Source organism: Punica granatum, chromosome 5 (genome assembly GCF_007655135.1).
Source record: "Punica granatum isolate Tunisia-2019 chromosome 5, ASM765513v2, whole genome shotgun sequence".
In the NCBI taxonomy this organism is placed as follows: domain Eukaryota; kingdom Viridiplantae; phylum Streptophyta; class Magnoliopsida; order Myrtales; family Lythraceae; genus Punica; species Punica granatum.
The window spans coordinates 31,338,324-31,364,838 of record NC_045131.1 but is presented as its reverse complement, the minus strand read 5'-3'; the positions used below and the strand labels follow the sequence as shown (position 1 = coordinate 31,364,838).

Here is a 26,515-nt window from a genome sequence, read left to right as displayed (position 1 = left end):
TTACTGTTGGAGGGAGCAAAAATGGAATGCACCAGCACCAACCAAGAAGAGGTACGTATTTATATATATATATATATATATAGCTTAGAATTGGACTGGAGACGCTCCTAATGGTTTGCCCATTGGATAGGACCATTAATTAATTATCAACATGATACGGAGGATGTCTATCTAGAAAAAGTGTTAAAGACGTTCCTTGCTCCGATTGGTGCAGTAGCAGTAGCAGTAGCAGTAGCAGTGGCTTGTCCTTACCTTGTTGCACAATACAACCATCTTTTTCTCTCCCCCTCCCTCTCTCCTATCCCAGCGGCTGCCAGCCTGCGTGCGACGGTGTGAGGATATTTATTAATTAATTAAAGAGATCTCTCTATCTTTTTTAATTCCTTCCTTCCTTCCTTCCTTCGTATAAAATAATTACACACACACACTCACCACATCATCAGTTCCAAGAATGTGCAAGTGAAGCTAACCTTCAAGGGCATGGCGAGGCGATCTTGATTCTTGACGAAGAAGCTCATTTTGGGTAGGCAGTCAAGTCTTGAAGTCTTCTTTCTTCCGCTTGAGCTTCTAGCTCCGGTCTCTTCTGGGTATGTCTCAAAATCATCCCTTTCATCGCTTCCATTATATTATGCTTTTCCCATGCCATGGTACTTGTTTTACTTGCTCTGTCTGTCTGTCTCTGCATTCTAAGCATATTCCCGGCCCCAGCCCGGGCTCTCTCTCTGCTTTAATCGGGTGATCTGCATTGCCTACCTATCTAATTTGCTTCCCAATGTTGTTGCTTTCGTGTGCTATTAGGATTGTGAAACCTGGAACATGCCGATATCTCCTTCCCTTCCAGTTCAGATTAGCTCTCTATCTATCCTGTTCATCCGAACAAAAAATTGTAACGGGAAGGCATTTCCAGCTTTTGTTGCTAAGATGAAGTTCTCTGTTCCAGTTTAGTTATCACTTTGAATGCGTTTTGAGCGTTGGCCATTTGATTGCTGCTCTCTCCAGGGTTCAATGTCTCGCCGATTTTCTTTCAATATTTCCTCCCCCTCCTTTCTTCTCTCAAACTAATGTCTCAATTTTCACCTACTTGAAACCAAGTGCTGGTTGATGCAAAAGTAATATTACATATGAGCTGCAGAATTTCTGTTAATGTGAGACTTGTATTCATTAACTCTTCTCTTACCAATGGAAAGAACAGAATACCTTAATAAGTGAGTTGGTTTTTCTTCCTGGGAGTTTGCTCCGAGATTCGGCTGGACTCTCTCTATGATATTCTTGTTAGTCTCCGCTCTAGGGACCGACAATATTTTTCACTATCATTTTCGGAGAATTCTATACTTGAATTAACATATATATGGAGGAATCATATTTTCCTTTCAATCCGTCCAAAAAACAAGCTGTGGAACTGATTCTGCTGCTAAGAGTTGAATGATTGGATGGAAAAGCTCGTCAATCTGCAAATTTGGGATCATGCAAGACCACTTACTATACTGCTAACTGAATAGAAGTTCTGTGAAAAAGTTTGAGAGCTACTGATGGCTGTTTAGCCAAGGGGGAAACAGGAAAGGAAAATATGACTTTGATACAGCTGTAGCTATGAAAAGTCCATAGCATATATAGGACGTGCATGGAGATATACATAAGTATGAGTGCGTCAAGGTTCAAGGTAGGGTATTGCATTGGTATTGAGTTAATATTTTTGACAGAGAAGCACATAGGGGTGCCTACTACTACTTTAGACTTGTAATGGAAAAGATCATGTATGCGGTACCAAAGCTGCAAAGCAAAATTTTTGGGCCCATTACTGTCATCCTCGCTTGTGTTGTACCTGTCAAAATCTACATTAATAAAGTTCATGCTTATGTGCGTACTCAGTATTCTGGCGTTCTCGATATTTATTGTTTTCTCGTGTATCCGCGAGTGTATGATTTCTCTGATAGGTTCATCTAACGAAATGCATTTATAATGATGAAGCCTTTATTCATGAATTTTTTTTGAGCCTGATGGGCTAGTTCATACTGTGATTATAACTTTGTTATTCCATTGCGAAAACTTCTAGATAGGTACCCTACAGCTGAACTGAATTCTTTCTGGTTAAAGAATCTCTTTCTAGTTGCTTTGGAAAAATTAGGAGATTCTCTAGAAGAACTATGGAGTTCTGCTTCTAGTGGCAACATGCTATGGGGTGGTGGTCCCGCTTATGGGGTCAAATCAATACGCTCCACATATCATGGAAATCCCTTTTTGCTTCGCTTAGCCCTATCCCCCTCTAGAGGTATTTTAGTGATAGGTTCTATAGGAACTAGACGATCCTATTTGGTCAAATACCTGGCGACGAACTCCTATCTTCCTTTCATTACAGTATTTTTGAACAAGTTCCTGGATAATAAGCCTAAAACAAATGGGGTTGATCGCGTTGCCTAATCCTTCTATCGTTTTCTCTTTCCTTTTTTTTTTTCCCCCTTTCTATAGTGGAGATAGTCGCATGTAATGACAGATCACAGCCATATTATTAAAAGCTTGTGGTAAGAACGGGTTTCATTCTATAAGATATTCCTGCCATTTGTTTGAAACTGTCCTTCACATTTCTTTACCTGTACTATACCCCCTTAAAACATTAGGAGATGTTATTTATACTTATGCCTTAGTCAACCAGGCCATCTGTGATGGGAATAGCCTGTTTTCATGGTTGTTTTTCTCATATTAACAAAATCACAATTCATAAAGGAGAAAGGTAAAATTGATATTTACCAGATTTTAGATATCATTTAAATCATTGATTTTACAAGGCCTATTGATCTGATCGTCTTAATTTTCACAGGTTCATTTAAGGACCTGACTTCCTCTGTTGCTACCATGTCAATGCTATCAAAGCTACGGTGTATCACAATAGATGTTACTGGTACTCTCATAGCCTATAAAGGGGAGCTCGGTGACTACTACTGCATGGCAGCAAAATCAGTTGGGCTCCCATGCCCAGACTACAAGCGTGTGCATGAAGGCTTTAAACTTGCATATTCAGAAATGGCAAGGAAGTATCCGTGCTTTGGATTTGCAGCGAAAATGCCAAACACTGTCTGGTGGAAGACTTGTGTGAGAGATTCATTTATCCGAGTAAGTGTTGGAATTTCTTTGTGCTAAGTAAACGGGTCATCTGCTGGTTATTTTCATTTTTGTGATTGCAAGCCTGAGGGTTGCCTTAGTCAGGTCAGGTCTGGTGATATTCTCGCCTGAGGCTGTGCGATTCTGTAACAGGCAGGATATGAGTATGATGAAGAAACATCTGAGAAGATATTTAGACGTATATATGCTTCTTTCGGTTCTTCTGCGCCTTACAAACTGTTTCCGGACTCTCAACCATTCTTGAGGTGGGCACGGGAGAAGGGCCTGAAAGTTGGAATAGTGAGCAATGCCGAGTACAGGTATAAGGAAGTCATTCTTCCAGCCCTGGGATTAAATGAGGTGAGCTAATTAATTAATTAACATGCATGATCTCGGGGGATATGATATGATTGAATTTTGCAATCTCTTGCTGAGGAGACCGAGATCCAGAAAGATGACTGCTTCCGTCAGTATGATTGATATCTTATTGCAGGGCTCGGAGTGGGACTTTGGTGTATTCTCTGGTCTGGAAGGTGTGGAGAAACCAGACCCGAGGATATACGAGATAGCTTTGGAGAGGGCTGGGAATATTGCACCTGGAGAAGCACTGCACATTGGTGACAGCATGCGCAAGGATTATGTGCCAGCAAAGAGCATTGGGATGCACGCTCTGATATTGGACAGGTTTAAGACGCCCTATGCTGAGGAATGGAGGAAATCTGGTGCTGTTGTCCTCCCGGACTTGATTGCAGCCCAGGAATGGCTTACTTTGGAGAATAGTACCTTACCATGAGGATGAGGACGGACGAGGTTCTGTTTGTTTCTTCCTGCAAAAATTAATTGCCATCGTATGTACTATGTTGCTGCTCGCTCTTTGATCAAATCCAATTCAATGAGCCCTGCCTGAGGACATTAACTTGACCTTTCCATTATGAGGGAGATACAGTAATATGGCATTCACTAGGCTGGGTTATAATTCGACCACAGCCATATCACAGATACACTAATATCTGTTTCATACCATACAGTTTATTCTCCTAGTGTTGATATGTGAGTTTGTTCATCGTTCCAGTTCTCGTGTGAAAAGTTCATCAAAGTCACACTTGAAGATTAGTACTGGGGAAAACAATCAAAGAAGTCGTAGTTAAAGGTATTTTCAGCATCCCTTTCATGTGTCGTTCGTGTCATGATAGAGTCAGAAGACTCTAGTAAAGAGCAAAATTTTTCTATAAAAGATTCTCTTAATCACCTGATGTGTGGCCTATCAAACTTTGCGTGTATGAAAAGATTAGATGCCCGTGGCTAAGACGAAGTCACCCATGTTAAATGAATGAATTATACAGGGGCGGTCGAAGACTAGTTAGTCCGGCGTTGAATGGATTATGCAATGCCGGGGCCTTCTGTCTATTTGCAATGATTAAGAGATGGATAAGTAGTCAACAGACAGACACAGACCATATGTTCATAGGCCCGACAAAACAACTAGAGTGAGGCACGGAACCATTCTTACCGGCACGAAGTTTGAATAATAAGAAAAGAAAGGAATCTTATTGGTGCAAAGACAAATCTCAATCTCAAGTATGTGCTATTCCTAGAATTTGGACACATTTGAAAGATATTTGTTTGGTAATACAATTCCATAGATACAACATATAATTAAGTCTTCCCTCCCCAACTTGAGTTTTTTTTTTTTTTTTTTTTTTTTGGGATTTGGGGGGGGGGGGGGGGGGGGGGGGGGGGGGGGTGGTGAAATACGGACCTAGGTTAGCTAGCTGAGCTGATCATTCATATTTTGTGTTGTTAGTTTTCATTTATCACAAGGAATGAGAGAACTTAACACTAGCCAATAGCAAGCAATTAGTTTTGGTGGACAGGACAGTTTACATGTTCAAATGTTTCTTTCTTCCTGACAAGTAACAACTTGTATGTTGTATTGTATCATTATCACTCACTGCAGACTACTGCAGCCTATAATATTATATCACGAGATTCACAAAAACAAGAACAACCTTATCATCTCGGTCCCTCCCTCTCTCCCCATCGCTTGAGACAGTTTGTTTGCTGCAATTATGGGGGAATCGAGTGATGCTGATAACGGTGGGGTTATTGATCAGCAAAGAGGCTACTGGCGCTGGAGCAAAGATGATTTCTTCCCGGAGGAGTCATTCCAGAGCTGGCACAGCTACCGGCTTGCCTTGTCCCAGACGTGTTCCCGCCTCAAGGACAGAATCACCACCAGGTCTGATGATGCTAGCGAGCTTGGGGAGCTCCGCAGACGGAGCGAGAACGACATGAAGCGTTGCCTCACCTGGTGGGACCTCACTTGGTTCGGCTTTGGATCTGTCATCGGAGCCGGCATCTTCGTGCTCACCGGCCAAGAGGCCCGCGAACATGCTGGCCCCGCCATTGTCCTGTCCTACGTGGCTTCAGGGATATCAGCCATGCTCTCTGTCTTCTGCTACACCGAATTCGCGGTAGAAATCCCAGTCGCCGGCGGTTCCTTCGCGTACCTGAGGATAGAGCTGGGAGACTTTGCCGCTTTCATAACGGCGGGAAATATTCTCTTGGAAAGCGTGGTAGGAACGGCAGCAGTTGCCCGAGCTTGGACTTCCTACTTCACTTCCTTATTGGACAAGCCCACCAATTCACTTCGGATCCACACGAACCTGACAGATGGCTACAATCTCCTGGACCCCATTGCCGTGGCCGTTCTTGTTACCGCTGCCATGATCGCCATGATCAGCACGAGGCACACTTCCTACGTCAACTGGATAGCTTCGGCAATCAATACCGTGGTGATCCTATTTGTGATCATCGCCGGGTTCACCGAAGCCAATCCTTCCAATCTGACGCCTTTCATGCCTTTTGGGGTGGAAGGGATATTCCAAGCAGCTGCAATCGTGTATTTTGCGTACGGAGGATTCGATAATATCGCAACGATGGCCGAGGAGACAAAGAATCCGTCAAGAGACATACCGCTGGGGCTGCTTGGATCCATGTCCATCATCACTGTGATATACTGCCTGATGGCACTTTCGCTCAGCATGATGCAGAAGTATACTGACATCGACCCGGGGGCAGCCTACTCGGTCGCGTTTCAGAGTGTGGGGCTGAGGTGGGCAAAGTACTTGGTGGCCCTGGGGGCCCTCAAGGGGATGACCACCGTCCTCCTCGTGGGAGCACTTGGGCAGGCACGGTACACCACGCACATCGCATGGGCACACATGATACCTCCTTGGTTCGCCCTGGTGCACCCGAGAACTGGAACACCCATCAATGCCACGCTCCTCATCACCATCTCCAGCGCTGTCATTGCTTTCTTCTCGAGCTTGGATGTCCTGGCAGCACTGCTATCTGTGAGCACGCTCTTTATCTTTATGATGATGGCAGTGGCACTCCTGGTGAGGAGATACTACGCGAGAGAAACCACACCGCAGAGGCATCTCGTGAAGCTAGTTGTCTTCCTGCTGATCATTGTGGCTTCCTCCATGGGCACCTCAGCCTACTGGGGGCTGAACCCGAGCGGATGGATCGGGTATGTCATAACAGTCCCTATCTGGTTCCTGGCTACTGCAGGGCTAGCCCTTTTCCTTCCACAGCAGAGAACTCCAAAGGTCTGGGGGGTTCCTCTGGTCCCGTGGCTTCCTTCACTGTCCATTGCGACGAACATCTTTCTCATGGGGTCCCTGGGATCCGAGGCTTTCATCAGATTCGGAATCTGCACCCTTGTAATGCTCCTTTACTATCTTCTTGTTGGTCTTCATGCGACCTACGATATCGCCATCAGCACCGCAGCAGAACCGACATCAGAGCCAGAGCCGGACTAGTACCGCATGCCAAAGAAGGCCCCTGACACATACAAATCTGCTGTCGTGTTGTTCTTAGCTGATTATGTATGCATGCATGCATAATCAAATGTTTGATGGGAAAGTGAGGAATCGAGCTAGTGCCGTAACTTGTCACTCTGGCTGGCTGCCTCCACCGGCCTGCCTCATGCTTATTATAATGTCAGTAAAGTTCAGCAACAATGTACATATACGTATCCTAAGTCCAGTGCGGTAAAAAAGGTTCACATTGTTGAACTGCTCGATGCATACAGCCCTCGACTCGTCGAAATTTTTATATTAGAGAGACCGATCTAATTGATCCAAATTTCCACCGTATAATATACGATTCTCTCGTTACTATTGGTGTATATCATAGACATGGCGGGGGGGGGGGGAAATCAGATAATCCCATCGACATTGAGGTGCTCAATAAACTCGAGCATCCAGACACATATATCCAATTGAAAGGTTTAATTTAATTAGTTTTTGTTTTTAGGGTTTTATGAGTCGTATTAATAGGTTAATGCATAACTATAGCCATCTGCACATATGACCTTATTTGAAATATTGCTTTGATCAATCAAAAGAGGACGTAGCATAGTGGCGCACGCCTTGACTTGGTAACTAAGAGATTTCATGTTCGATACTTAGTGGGATTGTCCGTGCTCTTATACTAGCCATTAGAATTTTATTTTATTGTACTAGACTTGCAGACCTCTCTTATAACCGAAAAAAAAGTTGCTTTGATTAGTCACAGAGTTTGTTCAAGTAGTTCGGCACTTGTTCCCCTAACCAAGGTTCAGAGTTCGAGTCTTGGGAATAGAGAAGACTCTTGATTGGGAGAGTTTTACCCTTTAGTGGGCCCACCTGCCTCAAATTGAATTAATTAAAATCTGTTGGATTTCTGGATATCAGGGTAAACACTGAAAACTTGCTTGGATTATTTAGTCCTTATTAAATTTGCTGATTTTATAAAATAGATAATTGAGGAGATATTTTTTTGCCATAATTGAGGAGATAATGTATAAGATTTTTTAGGTAATAAAGTAGAGAATTATATTATTTTTTGCATTTTTAATATTTGAACTAAAAATAGGAAAAGATTTAATTGTTTAAATATGTTTATAATAAAGTTTAGCTAAAATAATGATCATTTTAGTTTTTCCTTAGATAATACTAGAATCATTGTTTGATTGGTCGAATGAAGAGATTATGGACAAGAATATATGTAGATTCATTGATTTAATAGAATATTAGGTGATGTGCTTGTGCTTGGACGTGAATAAAAAACTGTCTCAGATGATTGTTACATACATGTAATATCAAGAAATTATTATTTTTACACCCATTTATTTATTAGTGATGATAGTATCTTAAATTAATAGGTTGTGTATGTTCATAGGTCCATGAATTATAAACTCATCGTTATAAAATAACTATCATTATTATTTATAATTTATCTTATTATAGAAATAATATTATAAAAATCAAACATTAAAAATGGCTAAAAAAAATATGGTGATATTGTTTTTATTGCAACAACCCGCACTTCATTACTGGTCTATTTTTTTACAAAATCTAAACATCATATCAAAACAATCTCTATTTTTATTTTTGTATATTCCAATACAAAAACACAAAATTATATTTGTAATATTATACCATTGTTAAATATATTCTCTTTACGTAAATTCATTCAAATTTATAAAACTTCTAGATATAACTTTTTTTATATAACTTCTAGGGAAAGAAGTGGGATGGAGATGCATGTTGAAGTCTTGAGGGTGGAAGAGAGAGAAGCGAGAGAAAAATGTAGAGTAAGAGAGGTATGTGATAGAGTAAATTTTAAGTTATAAATTTTAAGTTAATCCTTGAATCTAATGGTAATTATTTTCTGAAGGAATCGGAGTAAAAACAATGTTGGAAAAGGATAGTAGTCCCATGCACTTCCTTCTCTAATTTGTAACACGGGATCAACTAGCCATATAACCCGAGCACAAGGCAGGTAATCTTTACAATAGAGCTTATAAATATTTATTGGAAAGGAAAAAAATTAAAAAGTAAAGAAATTAACATTGTACAATCACATATATCGGTTAGTAAATAAAAACGTGGATTCAGCGAAAGCGAAGACGGACCTAAGAAACGAATTTGCTTGCAAGTATAAGAAGTTAGTAAACGATTGCCGAAAACAGTAATGCAAATTTGGTTTTATGACAGAGATCGCAAGCTTTATGAGAGGGAGTGGGGAGACAAAGAGGTGGAAGAAATCAGGGGAGAGGGTGTTCTAGAGGGGGGAAACGATCGGATACACATACGATGCATATGCATGGAATTTTGGAAAAAAAAATGGAAAAGTCTACGTATATTTTTAATTGAAGACTTGAAAGGATGCTTACATGGAAGCTCCTCATCGCTTCAATACACTTACGTGGAAGTTTGTCGTTGCACAAAAAGAACCTCCTCATCAACCCTCGTAAGAATACTTTAAATTACATAATATATAAATGCCCGTACTACGCACGGGTTTTACTAAATCTCGTGAATTGGCTACCATAAATTCTTTTATCATGTTATATTTTACGCACACTTAAAATCGGGTGACTTTTTTGTAATAAAGGTTAAGGATCCGTTTGATTCACTTTACTTTTTCTTCAATTCAATAACACATTCATTACTTTTTTCCTCTTTTTCTTCAATTTTTTTTTATCTTAACTACTATTTAATTTTTTAATATTAAATTTTCTCAACTATTCATTACTTTTTCTTTCACAATTCAATAACATAATCATTATTTTTTTTATCTTTTCCTCAATCCCATTATTACAACCCCACTTAAATATATATATATATATATAAATATTTTTTCATCAACATACTTATTTGTCTTTTACATATTTTATGGGAATGAAGTTAAATTTCGAAATTGAACTCTATTGCCAAACCGACCCTACTATTGTAATAAATTATGAGAAATATTAATAAATTATTAAAAAAAAAAACAAGTGCTGTACGTTGGGTTTAGAGTGAGGAAGAGAGACAGAAAAGCGGAGGGAGAGAAAAAAAGGGGGGGGGGGGGGGGGGGGGGGGGGGGGGGGGGGGGTGGTGTCGTCTTGGAGAACTTACAATTTTATCATTAATCTAGTGGTTTGTAAAATTTGAAACATATGTATTAAGGCTATTTTGTGAATATGAAAGTCCATCTCTGACTTTGTATCATATATACTAGTTGATAGTATCGCGCGAATTTTATTTTTAATATAAATTTAATAATATTTATAGCAATATCTTAATTTAATCATTTTGATATTTGATATTTTTATTTTTTCATTATCTTATTAGCTTTTATATATATAAAGAATATAAAAGTATTTGAAAATAATTATAAGAATATCTAATACTTCAATCCTAGTAAAAATTTCATTCTGTTTTTGCAATTTCAATTTCATCAATATAGTAGTAATTTTTTGAATAAGTTGGTTCATAATCTTTTGAATTCTTTTTTGATAAAGCGTTGTATTTGGATAAAGAATAAAACTTTGTGTAAGTTATAAACTTTGAAAATTAGAAAAACAATTATTCCAGGTCCTTATGTGCATTCTGAGTGGGGTGGGTTTTCCCACTCACGAGACTGACCCCCTCTTTTTCTTTTTCTTTTTTAAATATTTTAATATTAACTAATATATATATATATATATATATATATATATATTTCTTAGTTTGCACTACCTGGTATTCGAAGTCTAATGTGTCTCGACTAATTCGTGTTCGAGTCGAGTCGGTTCAATAAAGTAACGCGCCTCAACTAATTCATGTTTGAGTTGAGCCGGTTCATCAATGAAAAAAAATCCTAATCGTGGATTTTTTTTTATTAATAAGTTTTAAATCCGAGACCTTATTTTAGGGAAACAAGTTTCAAGCCACTTAAACCAAACGTACCTTGGTGATATTTTTTATTATTTAAGTATGGAAAAAAAAGTATTTCAACTGATCACCAGTTTAATTCGCCTCTTCTTATTTGTGCCTGCATTTAGGTCCTAGTTTTTTGTGGTGAAACGCAAGGTTATGCCAGCCCATGACTAATGAGACTAATTCTCACAGTTGGGAATTGACTTGACCTTGAATAAGAGATGCTTTTAATAAATTTCAAATACGTTCACTGCAAGTAAAGTTCATCACAGAAAATTACTGGAGCCACGTAATGTCTATCATATTGTGATTATGTTTTCTAATTAGAAATATTGAAAATTCGAATTAAGTTTAGAAGAAGAATTTTTTTTCTATACCGTATATGACATATTATTAGAATTTTTTTAAAGAAAAATTGAATAATACATTGATAATCAAGAGTTTATATTGTTTATGCATAAATAATCTTATCACTAATTACAATTATACTCTATATCAATTGTTACATAAAATAATATGATAAATCAAAAGATCGACAGAAAAAGACTTTTTTGTCCCGCGACAGCACGTGAGGCACTTCCTAGTTATTAATTATTACTCTTTGGATCACCAATACTAATTATAATATTTTATTCTATTTGTACTATAATTATAATATCTATATAATTTCTAAGAATAATAATTACTTTTTTATATATTTTTGGAACTGTATAATTAGTTATATACTATATACGTTTATCCATATATTCAAATTTATTTACAATTTCATGTTATCTATTAATTCACCTTATTCGATGCACCAATTCTCCTTTACATATCATACTAATCTCTTTTTTTTGGATACATGGGTGTTTGATGATGTTTATTTTGCTCAAATTTGTGTAAAATATTATTAAAATTGTCGAATTCTAATTGAATGTATTTATGTTATGATATAATTGTATTTTGAGAACTCAAATAATGAATAAAATATACAATTGTGAGAAAAATATAACTAGTTCTCTTGGAAAATGCTTTCTTTTATAAATATTTGTATTTTCAATTTGCTTCAGATATGCTTTCATAAGCAAACTATATCTTTTTGTAAATCTCATATTAATGATTTTCATGTTGTATAAAAATATGAAAAAAGATTTTTTTTCATTTTTCAAATCATAAAAATTAAAAATATCAAAATATAGTACACTATACTTCTTCATTAATATATTATCAATGTTATATATATATATATATATATATATACGTATACTTGGTTGATGCTATTATACTACAAGAAACAATAGCTTATTGAAAAATTTTATCTAAAATACTTTTTTAGTTATTATCATGACAGAAAAGTCATAAAATCTTTTATTTGAAGCATCTTTTTGAAATTAAAATTGAAAATAATTAATTAGTTGCACTAAAATATTTAATGTGTAATATGTATATTGATTGGCAATAAATATATTAAAAAAGTTATAGTACATTTTTATAAAAAGAGCATGGTATTTGATAGCATAAAAAATTGAATAGATAAAAAATTACAGAAATTTTATAAATCTATATTATAAATAAGTATACAATACTTCTCTGCTAACAATGACTAAACATATTTAATAATTAATTTTCAATTTTTTTACTATTTAATGCATTTAATGCTAGAAATTTACTTATTTTTCCTATAAATGATATTTTAACCATAAATCTTATTTACATTTACATTGGTGCCCCTTTAAAATATTAACCTTCACTTTTTAACCCTATTTATTGCGTGGGATACAACTATATATATATGGATAGAATAATATTTAATAAATTTATAAAAAAAATTAGTATTACTCTTTCCTCAGAGAAAAAAAGAAGAAAAGATACTATGATCATATTTAGATCGGGCCCATTTTAAAGCCCACATGGGCCGGCCTCAATTGTGCCCAGCCCATGGTGGCACGTTTTTGGGGCCCAGCCCATTGTTTCGCAGGCTAGCGCATTTTGCCTTTCTTTTCTATCCATCCGTTCATTTCGTTCCCTCCCCTGCGGCAGCCGTGTTTGTCTTACGCCTGCAGTGCGGAGGGCGGCGGCTGAGCTGAAGACTGAAGTGAAGGCCATTTCTAGGCGGAAGGAACTCGATTGGTGAGCTGGGTTGCGATTGCGAGCGAACAAGGCCAAGGGAGGGAGGGAGAGAGAGAGAGAGAGAGAGAGAGAGAGAGAGAGGATGAGTGGTCAGAAGCTTAAGGGGATAATGGCGGCGGCGGTGAGCAGGGGCGTCACGGAGGCGAGGGCGAGGATATTCGGGCATATGCTGAACCCGACAGGTCAGAGGTCTCCCCACAAGATCCTCCGTAAGAAGCTCATCGGAGAGAAAGTCGCTCAGTGGTACCCCTACGACATCAACAAGGACGACCCCCTTGTCATGGCCCGCCAAGAACAAGAGTACCCTACCCAACCCAAAAATCCTACACTATACTATTACTTAATTAATCCCTCTCTTCATCTCTTTCACTCTCTCTGTGTCCGTCTATCTGCTGCTATGTTCTCTAACTTATAATATATATAGAATCAGATCAGATCAAGTAGTATTTGATTACTTCACTGCTGAGCTGAGAGTACTGCATGCCATTTGGTGCATTTTGGTTTTGTGTTGAGCCATTGGAGCCTGAAAAAGCTTTCCGCTTTTTCCTTAGTTTGTGTACTGTAGTAGGACATGTCTTGAGTTCGTGGTGTAGCATGCAAGCAAGCAAGCTTAGTATCAAAACACTGTATCAATTAATATGCATTGAAAGGGTAAGCAAGCTACTCAAAAGAGAGATATCCAGTTGATCTGCTTATCTGCGCACACACACACACACAGTAGGGGGGGGGGGGGGGGGGGGGGGAATGAAATGAGGGCTAATTTGTAGTTGGATTAATGTTTGCTCTTATACCCTGAACCTTTTGTTATCCATGGTCAGTTGTTAATCTAATCTCAGTTTGAGATTGCCAGCAAATTCAATGTGCAAAGCTTGGGTTGAATTGCGTCTCTTCTATTTATTTTTTTTTCCCTCCATTAAGTGAATCCATTTGCTATATTGGTGGAAGGGAGGTGATTTGACAGGAGCTTTTTGGTCTTTTGAGATCTATTGCAGCAAGTGTTGGTGTTTGGGCTAATATTTTTCTTATATGACGAGCATCCACGATGCTGAATCAAGTTTTATGTCAAACATGCCAATTTCAGCTTCTTTACATTGTCTAATGTTTTCCTTTATATTCTTCCCAATCATTTGTTTGACAATGGGAAATGCTCCTATATTTGAAGATTGAGAATAACGGTATGGCCTTATATGATGTATCTTGAGTTTTGATACGGAAAGGTGTTGGCTAATTTTATTGAATTTTGACCTTCAAATACCAAACTAAACTTATCATCTAACCTAATATATCTTGTCTTGATTTGCAGGCGATTGTCGAAACTTGAAATGTTGAAGCGTCGTGGGAAGGGACCACCCAAGAAAGGCCAAGGAAAGCGTGCCACAAAACGTAGTAAATAAACCATTCTGGTTTTGACCTCAGCAAAACCTCTCCAGGGACATGTCTACTCATGTTTGATCTGTTTTGCGCATATTAATATTTGTTATTTTTCTATCCAAGCTAGTCTAGCTTGTGCTCATGGTTAAAAGGATGCTTTGGGCATTGAGTCTCAGATTTCAACAGGGGCTGCGGGATTTATTTCCTTTTCCCTCTCATTTTGTATGAAGTAGCAGAAAAAACGAAGAGGCTAGACAGTATATTGTGCATCTCCTTGACTTGAGCAAGGGGGGGACTGTTGATCAGTTTCAGAATTACTTGTAGAAACGAGGTTTGGGACCTTTTACCGAAAGACTCTTGTTGAAGAAGTTGCAGCTACGATGAAAAGAACAGGTTTTGGGATGCGTTTTATCTTCTTTTTTTTAAAATGGGTGGGATGCATTTTATCTTATTAAGCCTGTAACATCCACGAGGTTATGTTACCTCTCCATTGAAGAAATAAAACTTTGCTTATACAAAAATGGTTGTTTATAGTGAGTAGCTTCTGATTCCCTGAGAATTATTGTTGCTATGGAAGTCCTTAGTAAATCAATGTCAAAAAAATACAATTGCCTATCTTCTCCGACCTTTCCCCTTGAAGACATCAGCTGATCTGCAGGTCGGCCTCTGGGTGCAACAGATTAAAATTTGAGAAAATCGTAGAACTATGAACAAAATGTAGGATCTTTCAACAATTTTGCTGTGTTGTCGAATACAAGACAAAGAATACTATTTTCACCAGTAATCGCTGCAAGAACATCTTCCCTCTTTGAAATGATGGAACCTCCTGACATCTCTCAGAACAATCTCCCTGTTTTCTATCTTAGAGATGAACTTGGTGGCGGCATGACAATCGTTGCAAACCCTCAAGTTCTTGGCAACTCGTATGGTAGTTCCCGGGGAAGTATTGAGAATGCCAAAAGCTATTGCCAGCTTCTCGCTGTGTTCACAGAGTAGACTCTCCTTTTCTTCTTCATTAACATTGTGAAGTACACAGGAAGTATCGGGGACATACCCTTCTTTCCTCATCCTGTCCGACAAGGTGTCTAGAAACTGATGCAGCTGCTCACTCTGCGGATGCAATGAGTCCCCTGCAATGAATTTGTGGAACTCGTCATCAAACTCAATCCAACTGCACCCGGGTTCTTTCCTGACACCCATTTCCTTCATCTTCTTCCTAACATTCATCGCCTTGTCCCAAAACCCAGCAGAAGAGTAGATATTGGATAATAGCACATAATGACTGGCCACGTTAGGCTCTTTTTCTAGGAGATTCATGGCTGCAATTTCTCCTATCTCCACACTATGGTGAATTCTACAGGCACCAAGCAAGCTGCTCCAGGCACCTGTCTTGTCAAATTCGGAAGGCATTGTCTTTACAATTCGATATGCTTCATCCACCTGACCAGCTCGACCAAGCAAGTCAACAATGCAAGCATAGTGATCTGGTGTGGACTCGACTTGGTGGTCATCCTTCATCTTGTAAAACAAGTCCAAGCCTTCTTTTACCATTCCAGAGTGACTGCATGCAGCAAATACTGCGATAAAGGTGACTTCATTAGGCTTTGCCGCTCCTTTGGCCCTGGATGCTTCCTCTACCATTATATTGAACATTTGCAAGGCCGCCTCCCCTTTCCCATGCATTCCATATGCCATAATAATAACATTCCAGGTGATCACATTTCTAACGGGCATTTGGTCAAATGCCCTCCTAGATAGGTTCAAGAGGCCGCATTTAGCATACATATCGACCAGAGCACTTCCTACTGCAACATCTGATGCTAACATGCTCCTGATTGCATAGCCATGGATCTCTTTCCCCTTTGATAAGGCTGCAAGTGCAGCACAGCCTGGGAGGACTGTCATCAGAGTCACTCCATTTGCCCTAGGATTAACTCTTTCACCATCACAATCTTTCTCCTTGAAGTTAGCATCTTCTTCTACTACTTGAATCTGGCTTAAGAGAAACAGCGCCTTATCATGGCACTCACGGAGGACATAAGCAGTGATCATTGTGTTCCAGGAGACTATATCCTTTACTTGCATTTCCTCAAAAATAGCTTCTGCAATGTCCAACCTCCCCATCCTCGCATACATGTCCATGAGAGCATTCTGCACATACCTATCCCTTTCCAAGCCTTTCTTGACAACATGCCCATGGATGCTTTCTTTGACAGAGAATGCTTCAGAGCACACACAAGCGGGCAACACGCTGGCCATGGTGGTAGCATTCGAATGAAGCCCCGCCACTGTCTCCATCTCGATGAAGAACTTCAGCGCATCATGCTCATGCTCATTCTGGGCATAACCAGCAATCATCGCATTCCAAAGTCCAATTTTACGATCTGATGTGCTGTCAAAAATATGGCGGGCACTGTCAACACGCCGACAATTGGAATACATGTCGACCAGTGCGCTCGCGACGAACGAATTCTGAATTATTTCTTCATCTTTCAGGGCTTGAGCGTGGATCTCTCTCCCTTTATCAAACATCTGTAGTTGGGAACATGCAGGAAGTATGCTGGCAATCGTGACCGCATCTGGTTTAGTTCCGTCAAGAACCATGTGGTGCAGACACAGCAGTGCCTCCAGGTACCGTTTGTTCTGGGACAGTGAGCTTATCACGGTGTTCCAAGAAACGAGATCCCGGTCCTCAAATGATTTGAATAAAGCTATGCAGTCATCCACCCGGCCAAGTTTAGCATACATGGCAATTAGAGCATTGACTGTGAAGGTCTCTGAATGCCCGTTTCTCAAGCTATAGGCATGGACCTGCTTCCCGAGCAGGAAGCCAACGAGCTTGCTTAAGTTGGAGCATGCAAGTGCCAAGCTCACCAGAGTAAACGAACTGGGCTCAGCGTCCCCCGATGTCATCATGGACCGGAACAGCTGAATTGCGAGTCCCCAGTCCTCAAAACGGCAGGCTGCAGCGATCATCGAATTCCAGGAGACCTGGTCCCGGTTGGATATTCTATCAAACGCCTGAGATGCATCTCCAATGTCACCGCATTTGCCATAGAAGTGTATGAGGGTATTGGACACGGTGACAGAGGATGATGCGTATCCCAGCTTGAGAGCTTGGGCGTGAAGCTGCTTCCCCAGATGAAGGTCCTGAAGGGCTGCGGCCGCCTTCAGGACAGCCGGGAAGGCGAAGTTGTCCGGTGGGATGCCGGCGGTGGTCATACAGATGTAGGTGGAAACGGCCTCCTTGAAGAGATTGGACCGGGTTTTGGAGCGGAGGGATTCGATCCATGAAGAAGCTGAGGGAGAGGGAGAGGGAGATGCAGATGCAGATGGAGACGGGATGCTGACTGCAGCAGGGAGGAGGGCGTCGGTGTCGGAGGAGGTCTGGAGGTGAAGTTGAAGGGAGGAGGACTTAAGTGGTCTCTGGGAGCGGTGGAATTGGATGATGGCATGAGGCTGAGGTTGGGATGGGGGCAACGGTAAAGGGAAGACTGGCACGGTAGTGGAAGTGGACAGGGACATGGACATGGAAATTCTGTCTTTGGTGCGTTTTATCTCATTTCCCGCTCCCTCCCGGTCTCGTCAGGCAATCACTGCTTGCCGGTTGCTGCTGTCCTCTGTTGTTGTCCTCTGTTTCTGTTTCTGTTTCTGTTATGTTATGTTCAGTTATGAGGGGGTAGGAATACTGGAAGGAAGCGCACACGGGGCCCCAGCGAAGGTGGTCCTCGTGCCGTGGCACGACCTGAACCAATCCAACGGCGTGATAGAGGATATTATCAGTCCAATAGGACAGCGTAGATTTGGTAGCATATATTTGAGATATGTACAAAGAAACCATCCCAAGGACGTAATCGGATAATTTTCCGAGGTTTCAAAAGCTACTCCAAAATTTTTCTCTTTCGGTAAATGACATAGGTATGATCATTTAATTCAGCTCTCCCCTCTCCGGCTCTACAGTTTCCTATCCTCTGCGTTTACTGAATTTTTTTTTTTCCCAACCCGGTTCGATGATTGACAAAATTTCTTTGCAAGGGAAAAGAGAGAAGAACATCACATGAAATAAACACTAATGAGTCGCTTCCCTGCCAGCGATACTCATACCACCACTATTATGGGCTACTTTTGCCTGTCATTCGCCTGACTGAAACACTGCATGCAACGTTTATCTTAGACCCTGCCCCACTAGTAAAACCATACTAAGAAAGAAAGCTGCTGTCAGTACATAGATGGCGAATGAATATTGCTGCTGCTCTTTACGATACTCAGAAAGAGACTGACGATTTGCCAAACTATCAATATCGGGAACTTGTCTGAATGAATTAATACAAGATCAACTCCTGGTACATGTCCTGCGCCTGAATGACCTTCTCTATATACAGCTTCCGGTGCAACCTATACCTGCATATAGTGCAAGTTGTTTGGATTTATATTTTAAAGAGAAAAAAGAAAAACAAGAGTTCATTCAAAGAAAAGAAAAGAGAAAGAGAGAGTGACTGATCATAACATACTTGATTGCGCTTACGAGTGTTCTCCTCGCTTCTGGCATTGAGTCTGCAAAGCCAGTAGACAATGAACTTAATAATATAATATCAGAGAGAGAACTCAGCAACCAGATTTCTTGAAAAATTCCACAATTGCTGCCACTACCTAGGATTTTCTGGTCTTGCTGGGACGTAGTAGGAAATGCTAAGAGCATCTTCTGGCCCTCTTCTTGCAGCTCTTTCGCTGCTTTTCTCTCTAAGCTGGGGATCGGCGGAACATCCCTGTCAGACCAAGTTGGTAAAGTCCTTGCAGCAGCTAGGATGGCTCCATCTACAAAAGTATCTCCACCGCCAAGGCTAGATAGATGACCTGCTAGTCCAACAGCACCAAGCGATCACATTAGACAAGTACTAGAGAGGACGTTCTCACATGCGAGCAGTATAAGAATGTGGAAATCGCAGAAGTCCATACTGTTATGGTAATATTCTTGGGGAAGGCCTGAAATATTGAAGGCTGACAGGAACGATTCCAGATGAATGCGTGCATTGCCTGAAAACTCGATCACATCCCAGGGATTCTACAGAATTTTTCAACAAGTCTTCATTATTAATAATATAGTGTGGGTTTGCATTAGAGAAAATACTATTCAACAGGGAGCTCTCTGAGAAGGCAAAATGAAAGGATAATCGATGGTTCCCTTGTCATGTGATGAGGACTACTATGTCATGTCAACATTCTTTGCAAACTACTGCAAGTACTACCTCCAATGATATAACTGGACAAAGTAATTTTAATATGATCATCTCATTTGGAAATTGAAACACCTACAAACAGAAGCATAGTGGCCATAGGACAACTTACTGCTGCTGATGAAAAGCCATATCTTTGCATGAACATATTGTTTTTTTGTCCGCACATGTAATTGATAGTCATCTGTCAACATTGGGACACAAAGACAGGTCATGAGACGGGGAAATATAGGGAATGACCATGGGAAATGGAATGGTAGAGACACAAGTGTTAACCTCATCACCCTTTTTTATTCGTTGACCAGCATTTATCATCACCTCAAGCATGCGATCCTTAAAACGCCAGTGTAGAAAACAATTGGGTTGAAAGGAATGGTTGAGCATGTCTGTGTTCCATGAGCATTTATTAGATTGATTGGCATAGAAATAAGAAAATGGTTCCCCACACTTCTAGCTAGCAAGTGATATTATTTTCAGGACTACTAGCCTTTCACCAAGGATTCCTGACTGCTCCATTGCATTTTCTATTTTAAGCAATACTAAAGGCAATAAGAACTTGATAAAGAAGGGGAACATATGGAAAGATAGTGAAAATTAGGAACTGATGCAAATGCTTGTATCATCAATCCACTAACAATTCCCCCAACCAAAACAAAAAATAAAAAAATTGCTCTTGGTATGACCCCATCAAGCGAGGACACTATGCATAAGCATCTATCAGTAATTCTATCCTTTGGCTAGGGTCAACTAAAATATGTCGAGCATCTTTACATCAAAAAGCGAAAGAAAAAAGATCTTTTCAATTGATAAAATTATGTAGAATGCGTAACAGGGAAAATCTAAATGACTCTACAAATAGAGCAATTTGAAAAATGAGAATCACATATTAAAAGAAAAAAATGGAGACCAATCTTATGGCCAGCATTGAGTTGCAAAAAAAGAAAATTACCAGCATAAGGAATCAGCATATTTGCATCCTGTACTAGGGCCCCGATCCTCATTTGCATGTCTATACATCTTGATTGTGCCACACTAACTGCCCAGATGAACCTCTCAGGATCACGAGCAAGACGCTTAATTTTAAGGGGCACGCCATTATGCTGCAAAATTTATGCAGGCAGTCATTTGAAGAGGGAATGGAGTTGTTTAGAAGGAAAATGAGAAAATGGAAAGGAAACGCCGCCTATGGTTGCATGTAACCCACCCAATTCTTCTCCCAAAATTCTAAGGCTCGTTTTTGTTGTTGTCTCATAGTTGAAGCGAGTGCTTCATCTTGCAGCTCCAAGAGATCCTCCTGTAACACAGTAAAACAAAGGGGAAGAAGAAACCAAATGATGATTTTTAATATCTTAAGAGAAATGTTTGAGAAAAGGTAAGTTATTGCAGCCATGAATATCGTGATTTATTCAAGAACCAAGTAAGAACCTAATCCGCTTGGTGGAAACAAAATGAATTTTCATAAGGGGGAAAGAAAAGTTTAATAACAGCCAAGAAAAGAATGAACAAGATAACTCTATAACAATGAAGATTGTGGAAGAAATGTCCATTATCCTATTCTTTGCAACTATATGGATCAGATTGGTGCAGTGACAAGTGCAATATTGCATCAGAAAATAGCAAACAAAGATTTATCCAGTAGAACATGGATGAGTGCATATGTCCGGGCAGGATTCCAAGCTTCTCCTTTTTGTTTGGTGGGGCATAAAAATCGTGGTGAAGTTTCCATTTCCTATCGCACTAACTTTTGGGTTTGACAATTTGAGATGCTACAACCTTGAAAATGATGGCATAAAACAGAGTAACATAGATACTTAAAAATCATATTGAAAGATCACCTCTGTTGCTAGAAGCAGGCTAGTGCACTCATCTGCACTAGGCAAAAAGTCCCCATATAATTGCCAGAAGTTATCCTGCTTGTCAAATGCATATAGAAGCAGACATGCCAACCTCAAATCCCAATCTTTCTGTGATAGAAAGGACTAAGTCAGTGCAATAATGGCAGCACTTTTTCAATGAGAAACTAAGTTTCTGCTGAAACAGCAAGGAATGTAGATAATTTCAAAAATGGGATGGCCAATAAGAAGAACTGAAGTACCTCTGGATCGGTGGAGTTGATAATGTCAAAAATGGGATGGCCAATAGGTATTATGTCTGGGAAGAACATCCAGGGGAGCTTCTTACTAACAGTTAACATCAGTTCCAGGGGAATTTCCATGATTACCTGAGCAGTTAACAGAAATTCATACTTTTTTAACTCATTGCACCTTTAATACTAGACCTTCGAAAGAATTTAGTCAGCATATATGATATGTGGACCCTCATCGATGATTCGTGAAATTCACTCTCTCCATGCACCAACCCTCCAACCTCCACCCGAACAAGCAAATCCTTGGGATGGAGAATGTGTGCAGATGTAAGTGTGACATAGAAAGGAGAAGAAATTACAATTGACGCACCCTAGCACGGCGAAGTGGCTCGACATCTTTGGAGGCATACACTCCAAATCCTTCAGGCCCTTCCTTAAACTCTATCCCATAAGCTCGCATGCTCCGAACAAATCCTATCTTATAGAAATCTGGGTCCGCGGGCTCCAACTGCGGATGTAAAACTAAATTAGGAAACCAGACGAGACAGGTATAAGCAAATCACTTGACCCGATAACGTTTCAGGAATGCCTTGAGAATTCATCGGATATCTCAGCTGCTGCCAACACGCATTTGAGAGCACTGCACTGCGGAGTGATTTGTCGGGCAGAGAAACAGACGGTAGTAATCCCAATCAATTAAAGATGAAGGAAAGGAAAGAGAAGAAATAGGAGACCAGACCTCGGATGGCGATTCTTCAGCCTGGAGAGGTTGAAAGAGCGGGAAAGTGGGTGCCTCAACCGCAGCGGCTCTAATGGGCGGGAAGTTGGACCGACTGTTACTTTGGAAGTAGCAGCTGCGTCCCCGTCGTCCCAAGGGCACCGCTTGCCACTGTTGGCGTGAGGCACGCAATTGCTGTCGGATGGACAAAATGACGAAGCTATATCAACATGAAAGCTGCCCGTGACGGCGTGTCGGGGGATAGAGAGAGAAAGAACCTGAGAGACAGTGCTGACAGAGTGATTCCGATGAGGAAGAGGAACGGAAAGCGCCATTACTATTAGGAAGGGAGGAGGAGAGGAGAGCGGGGCGGCTATGGACGGAAGGGGAAGGAAAGAAGGGGAGGTGGCCGTTGCCCAAATTGCAAAAGAGAAACGCTATCCACTTTCACTTCCCCGGGGGAAGTCCACCGAAAAATAATTAACCTTTTATTTTAGAAAAAAACTGTTAAATTAACTCATAAAGATGATCTTTACATTAAGCGCGTGATCAAATTATTTTTACATCACATAAACATTGACTTGACAGTTAAAAAGCACATCCGATGAGACCTTCCACCAAAAAATAACGGAAAATGATGATTAGCAATTTTTAATTGTCCCCCATCTTTTTTATTATTATTATTATTCTTTCTTTCTCATTCCTTTCTTTATTTAAAAATAAAACCGAAAAACCACCTTACTTAGAATTACAGAGAGGAAGGAAGGGAGGGGGGTCGACGTTGGGGGCAACCCGTCGAAGCGACATCTCCAAATGCATATGTGGAGGCGGTGGTCGGCAGGGCTACTGTCAAGGGGGGCAGATCCCTCGGGTGATGGTTTCGAGGTTCCTCAAGGTCGAGAAGTCACCGATGCGAGAGCTGCCTTCCAGCTACTACCCGTCCCTTCTACCACCCATAGGAAGTCGCCAGTCACTCCTGGGCATTGCAACGACCTCAACTGGGCGAGCGCAATTCCGAAAGGCTCCCATTGTTCAATTGCCTCCTCCTTGATCCTGATCCTACCCTTCTTTTTTTCTCCCACATCACCAAGAAGAGGGAAAACAAACACAATTTCAAGCATAGTAGAAGCAAATCCACCAATTCACATGAATGAGTGTTCTAAAATTCCTTCAATTTCCAGTACAATAATCACATTTTAAAAAATCAGACAAGGGATTGAAAAATGTAAGCTATATGGAGTTATTGTTGTTCTCGATTTCATTGGCAACGTGAAAGATCGTGGAAATCTTGACGAGGGAAGAGCGATGTCCACCCTATTGAATTGAGAATGAAGCAGCATGGACCCAAAAAAGAAATACTTAACTTAGCCCAATATTAAGGTTGAGAAGATCACGAAGCAGAGCACGATGCAAAAAATTAAAGGGAGAGTGGATACAAGGGCAATGTTGGCACTCCAACGACCACAACCCCCATCTATTCTTTCCTGCACAAAACCCCTATCTCTTTATCTTTTTCCAGAATTAAGCACAGTGCCATCTCGAGCTCAATGTCTCTCATATCTCCTTACCACCGATGTCCATTCTGAGCTTGCAAAGGTCACGTTCTTCCATTGCAGCCGCGATTCATTTGATCCACGATGTACAACCTCGAACAAAAAGCGGCCGAAAGGGATTACCTCTTGGCCGGGGTCGCCTTAGGGGGCGGTGGCCCGCGCAGCCGCCTCGCCTCCGATCTTCCCCTTCCCCCTACCCCTGCCCAGCCTCTAATTCGATCATAGTAGACTTTGTTTTTTTTTCTCTGGGTTTTCATATTTTTGTTAAGATAAGATTGTAAGTAATGGAAAAGAAAGAAAGAAAGAATAATAAAAATTGCCACGTTAGACGATTTCGTCCATTTTTTGATGGAAGGCAGACGGAAGGGCTCATCAAGTATACTTTATAATGCTCAAGGTTTTATGTAATGTAAAAAAATAATTTGAGTACACTCTTAATACAAAGTTCACCTTTTGTGGTGCATTTGACTATTTTCTCTTTATTTTATTGCAAGCTCCTCCTTGCTGTGCCCGAGGACTCTTTTTTTGGATTTTAATTAATTAATTATTTTTTGCTTAGATTATATTTTTCAAGCGATAGTCAAACCATGGCCCATTTGGTTTGATAGTTTGATTTTAGAATCATAATTTTGATTTTAATTCTATCAACTACACAATAAAAATACACATTTTCCAAGTCAAATTTATAATACCATCTCATTTGTCATTTTTCACAATCAAAATTAAAATTAAAAGTAACTTTAATTCTGAAATCAAATGCACTCTTAGTGATCGAGAGTAATTCATGTTCAGGCACTAGCTTATATTAATCGCAGCTATTGAAATCATATATGGTAGGTAAAAGTTTCAATTTTTTCTCAAATCTACCAATTTTTCAAATTTTCACTTGAACATGCATAACGTTTCGCTCCGTTATCACGTCTACCAAATTGTCATTAGTCCCGTCAATTTTGCTTGACGTGGAAGAAAACGATGATGATTTGGCAGGCGGATTCATACGCGGATAGTCTCAACCGTCTACATGGATAAGATACCACCATTGCGCTCCACTTTCCCCGTGGACAAGTACAAACGAACCGGGGCAATTTGGTCATTTAATTTTGGGGAAATTTTCCCCCTCAATGTCCCACGCCTCTGCTCGATTAGGGCAAGTGAAACATCAGATGGGGAAGAAATTGGGGCCGATTTTCTAGAGTTTTCATCTGCAGAAGTGCGATTAGGGCTTCTTCTGTGAGGATTTTGGAGTTTGGATGGTGAAATTTGGATTGTGGATATCAAATTGCAAGCGTTGGAGTTGGCAGCAATCGTTTGAAAGGAAAGTGCATTTGTCCCGTGTGAAGAGAATGTAGTTGTTGGTCCCCCCTTGCTGTTTCACACTAAGACAGTAGTGGTCCAGCCCCTCCTTTGGTGATTCAAAGCCCAACTGTGGAAGGTATGTTTGTTATCCCAGAGACAAGTTCGGATTTTTAATCTTCAAATTACCTGATGTGGGTTACGCTGCATTGATTGGGGCAGGCGTTGTTGTTTGATTTGTTGTTTATTGATTATTATAATGATTAATTGCTTAATTAGTTGATTAGTTACATATTGTATATATATTTCCCTGTAGGATGGGCTCTAACTTCAATCTGATACTATACCATGGGGGAAAGATGGTATTTCATCTTCAATACAGCATGTGCGCGTTTGCGCGGGGTTAATATTGGAGAGATAGTGGATCACTTATGGAATAAGGTTATAAATGATGCAAAATGTTGAAGACTAACAAAAAAAAATTTGTCCGATTGTATTAGCAGAGTTTGTCAGTAATGAAGCTGTTTTTCTCGATAAGTATCAATAAGGAAATTGTTTTAATTTGTTTTTAAATTCGTGATCAATTATTTTTAGTTAAAGATTTTTTTAATATTTTTTTGATTAAAGTTCTTTTGATTCTCATATAAATTAAAGTTCTTTTCGGGAAAAAAAAAGGTTCCTTTGGTTCTCAAACAAATTAGTAAGGTAAAAACAGTATATGCTTTGCTATGTGAAGATGCTAAAAACATGTATAAATAATTATTTTTTTTCTTAATTTTAATTTAATACTAAAATAGATGACTTTTCATCTTTCATAATAAAAAAATATTTAGAGTTCCATGAATGATTTGATTTAATAATAATACGTCATTTTTCATATTGTGATTGGCAATAATTTCAAGAATCACTCAATCAAAAGTTACCTACATCTTACATGACATTATTCGAACGTTTCGTTCGGACTTTTATAATTATATATAGATTGTTGGTTCGTTTCTGGAAACATTTGAATTTCTCAACATTTTGGACACTCGTGGGCGCCCAAATCTCGTGGGTGTCCTTACTCACCTTGATAAGTTCAAGGATCCGAAGAACTCAAGAAAACAAAGCAGCGACTCAAGCATCGTTTCTGTACTGAGACTTATCAGGGAGCAAAACTGTTTTACTTGTCCGGTCTAATTCACAAGAAGTGAGTACTCTTATCACCGGACTCGTATCATATGCTCATTTGTGCTTCGGTTGGTTTATGTTACCTTATGATTGAACAGGTACCTTAAACGTGAAATTCACAATCTTGCACGTTATATTTATGTTAT

At 39.8% G+C, this 26,515-nt stretch overlaps 5 protein-coding genes across 6 annotated transcripts; 3 read left to right on the top strand and 2 right to left on the bottom strand.

The window, feature by feature from the left end:
• The first annotated feature begins 35 nt into the window (after nt 1–35).
• On the top strand, nt 36–4,119 carry LOC116207701 (haloacid dehalogenase-like hydrolase domain-containing protein 3). The gene is made up of 5 exons (XM_031540771.1): nt 36–51; nt 444–587; nt 2,816–3,108; nt 3,250–3,456; nt 3,590–4,119. The coding sequence occupies exons 3-5, from the start codon at nt 2,851–2,853 to the stop codon at nt 3,887–3,889; spliced, it is 765 nt and encodes a 254-aa protein (XP_031396631.1). The 5' UTR covers nt 36–51; nt 444–587; nt 2,816–2,850; the 3' UTR covers nt 3,890–4,119.
• Nucleotides 4,120–4,840: 721 nt separating this feature from the next.
• LOC116207699 (cationic amino acid transporter 5) lies at nt 4,841–7,248 on the top strand. Its single transcript, XM_031540768.1, has one exon. The coding sequence runs from the start codon at nt 5,166–5,168 to the stop codon at nt 6,921–6,923; it is 1,758 nt and encodes a 585-aa protein (XP_031396628.1). The 5' UTR covers nt 4,841–5,165; the 3' UTR covers nt 6,924–7,248.
• A 5,583-nt stretch (nt 7,249–12,831) lies between these two features.
• Nucleotides 12,832–14,719, top strand: LOC116207698. The gene is made up of 2 exons (XM_031540767.1): nt 12,832–13,244; nt 14,248–14,719. Exons 1-2 carry the CDS (start codon nt 13,027–13,029, stop codon nt 14,336–14,338), a joined length of 309 nt encoding a protein of 102 aa, XP_031396627.1. The 5' UTR covers nt 12,832–13,026; the 3' UTR covers nt 14,339–14,719.
• Nucleotides 14,720–15,016: 297 nt separating this feature from the next.
• Nucleotides 15,017–18,209, bottom strand: LOC116207695 (pentatricopeptide repeat-containing protein At3g57430, chloroplastic). Its single transcript, XM_031540764.1, has one exon. It carries the CDS (start codon nt 17,844–17,846, stop codon nt 15,090–15,092), a length of 2,757 nt encoding a protein of 918 aa, XP_031396624.1. The 5' UTR covers nt 17,847–18,209; the 3' UTR covers nt 15,017–15,089.
• A 164-nt stretch (nt 18,210–18,373) lies between these two features.
• On the bottom strand, nt 18,374–24,196 carry LOC116207696 (protein PLASTID TRANSCRIPTIONALLY ACTIVE 14). 2 transcript variants are annotated; one of them, XM_031540765.1, is made up of 15 exons: nt 23,922–24,195; nt 23,096–23,837; nt 22,632–22,838; nt 22,375–22,548; nt 22,006–22,143; nt 21,645–21,770; nt 21,385–21,513; nt 20,754–20,843; nt 20,499–20,649; nt 19,826–19,935; nt 19,662–19,733; nt 19,272–19,377; nt 18,966–19,169; nt 18,827–18,869; nt 18,374–18,716 (listed from the first exon to the last, which is right to left on the bottom strand). In XM_031540765.1, the coding sequence occupies exons 3-15, from the start codon at nt 22,686–22,688 to the stop codon at nt 18,638–18,640; spliced, it is 1,479 nt and encodes a 492-aa protein (XP_031396625.1). In that variant the 5' UTR covers nt 22,689–22,838; nt 23,096–23,837; nt 23,922–24,195; the 3' UTR covers nt 18,374–18,637. The 2 variants fall into 2 exon arrangements, with proteins under 2 accessions (XP_031396625.1, XP_031396626.1); XM_031540766.1 differs by lacking the exon at nt 22,632–22,838 and having other exon boundaries at nt 22,375–22,631; nt 23,096–24,196.
• Between the last annotated feature and the right edge of the window lie 2,319 nt (nt 24,197–26,515).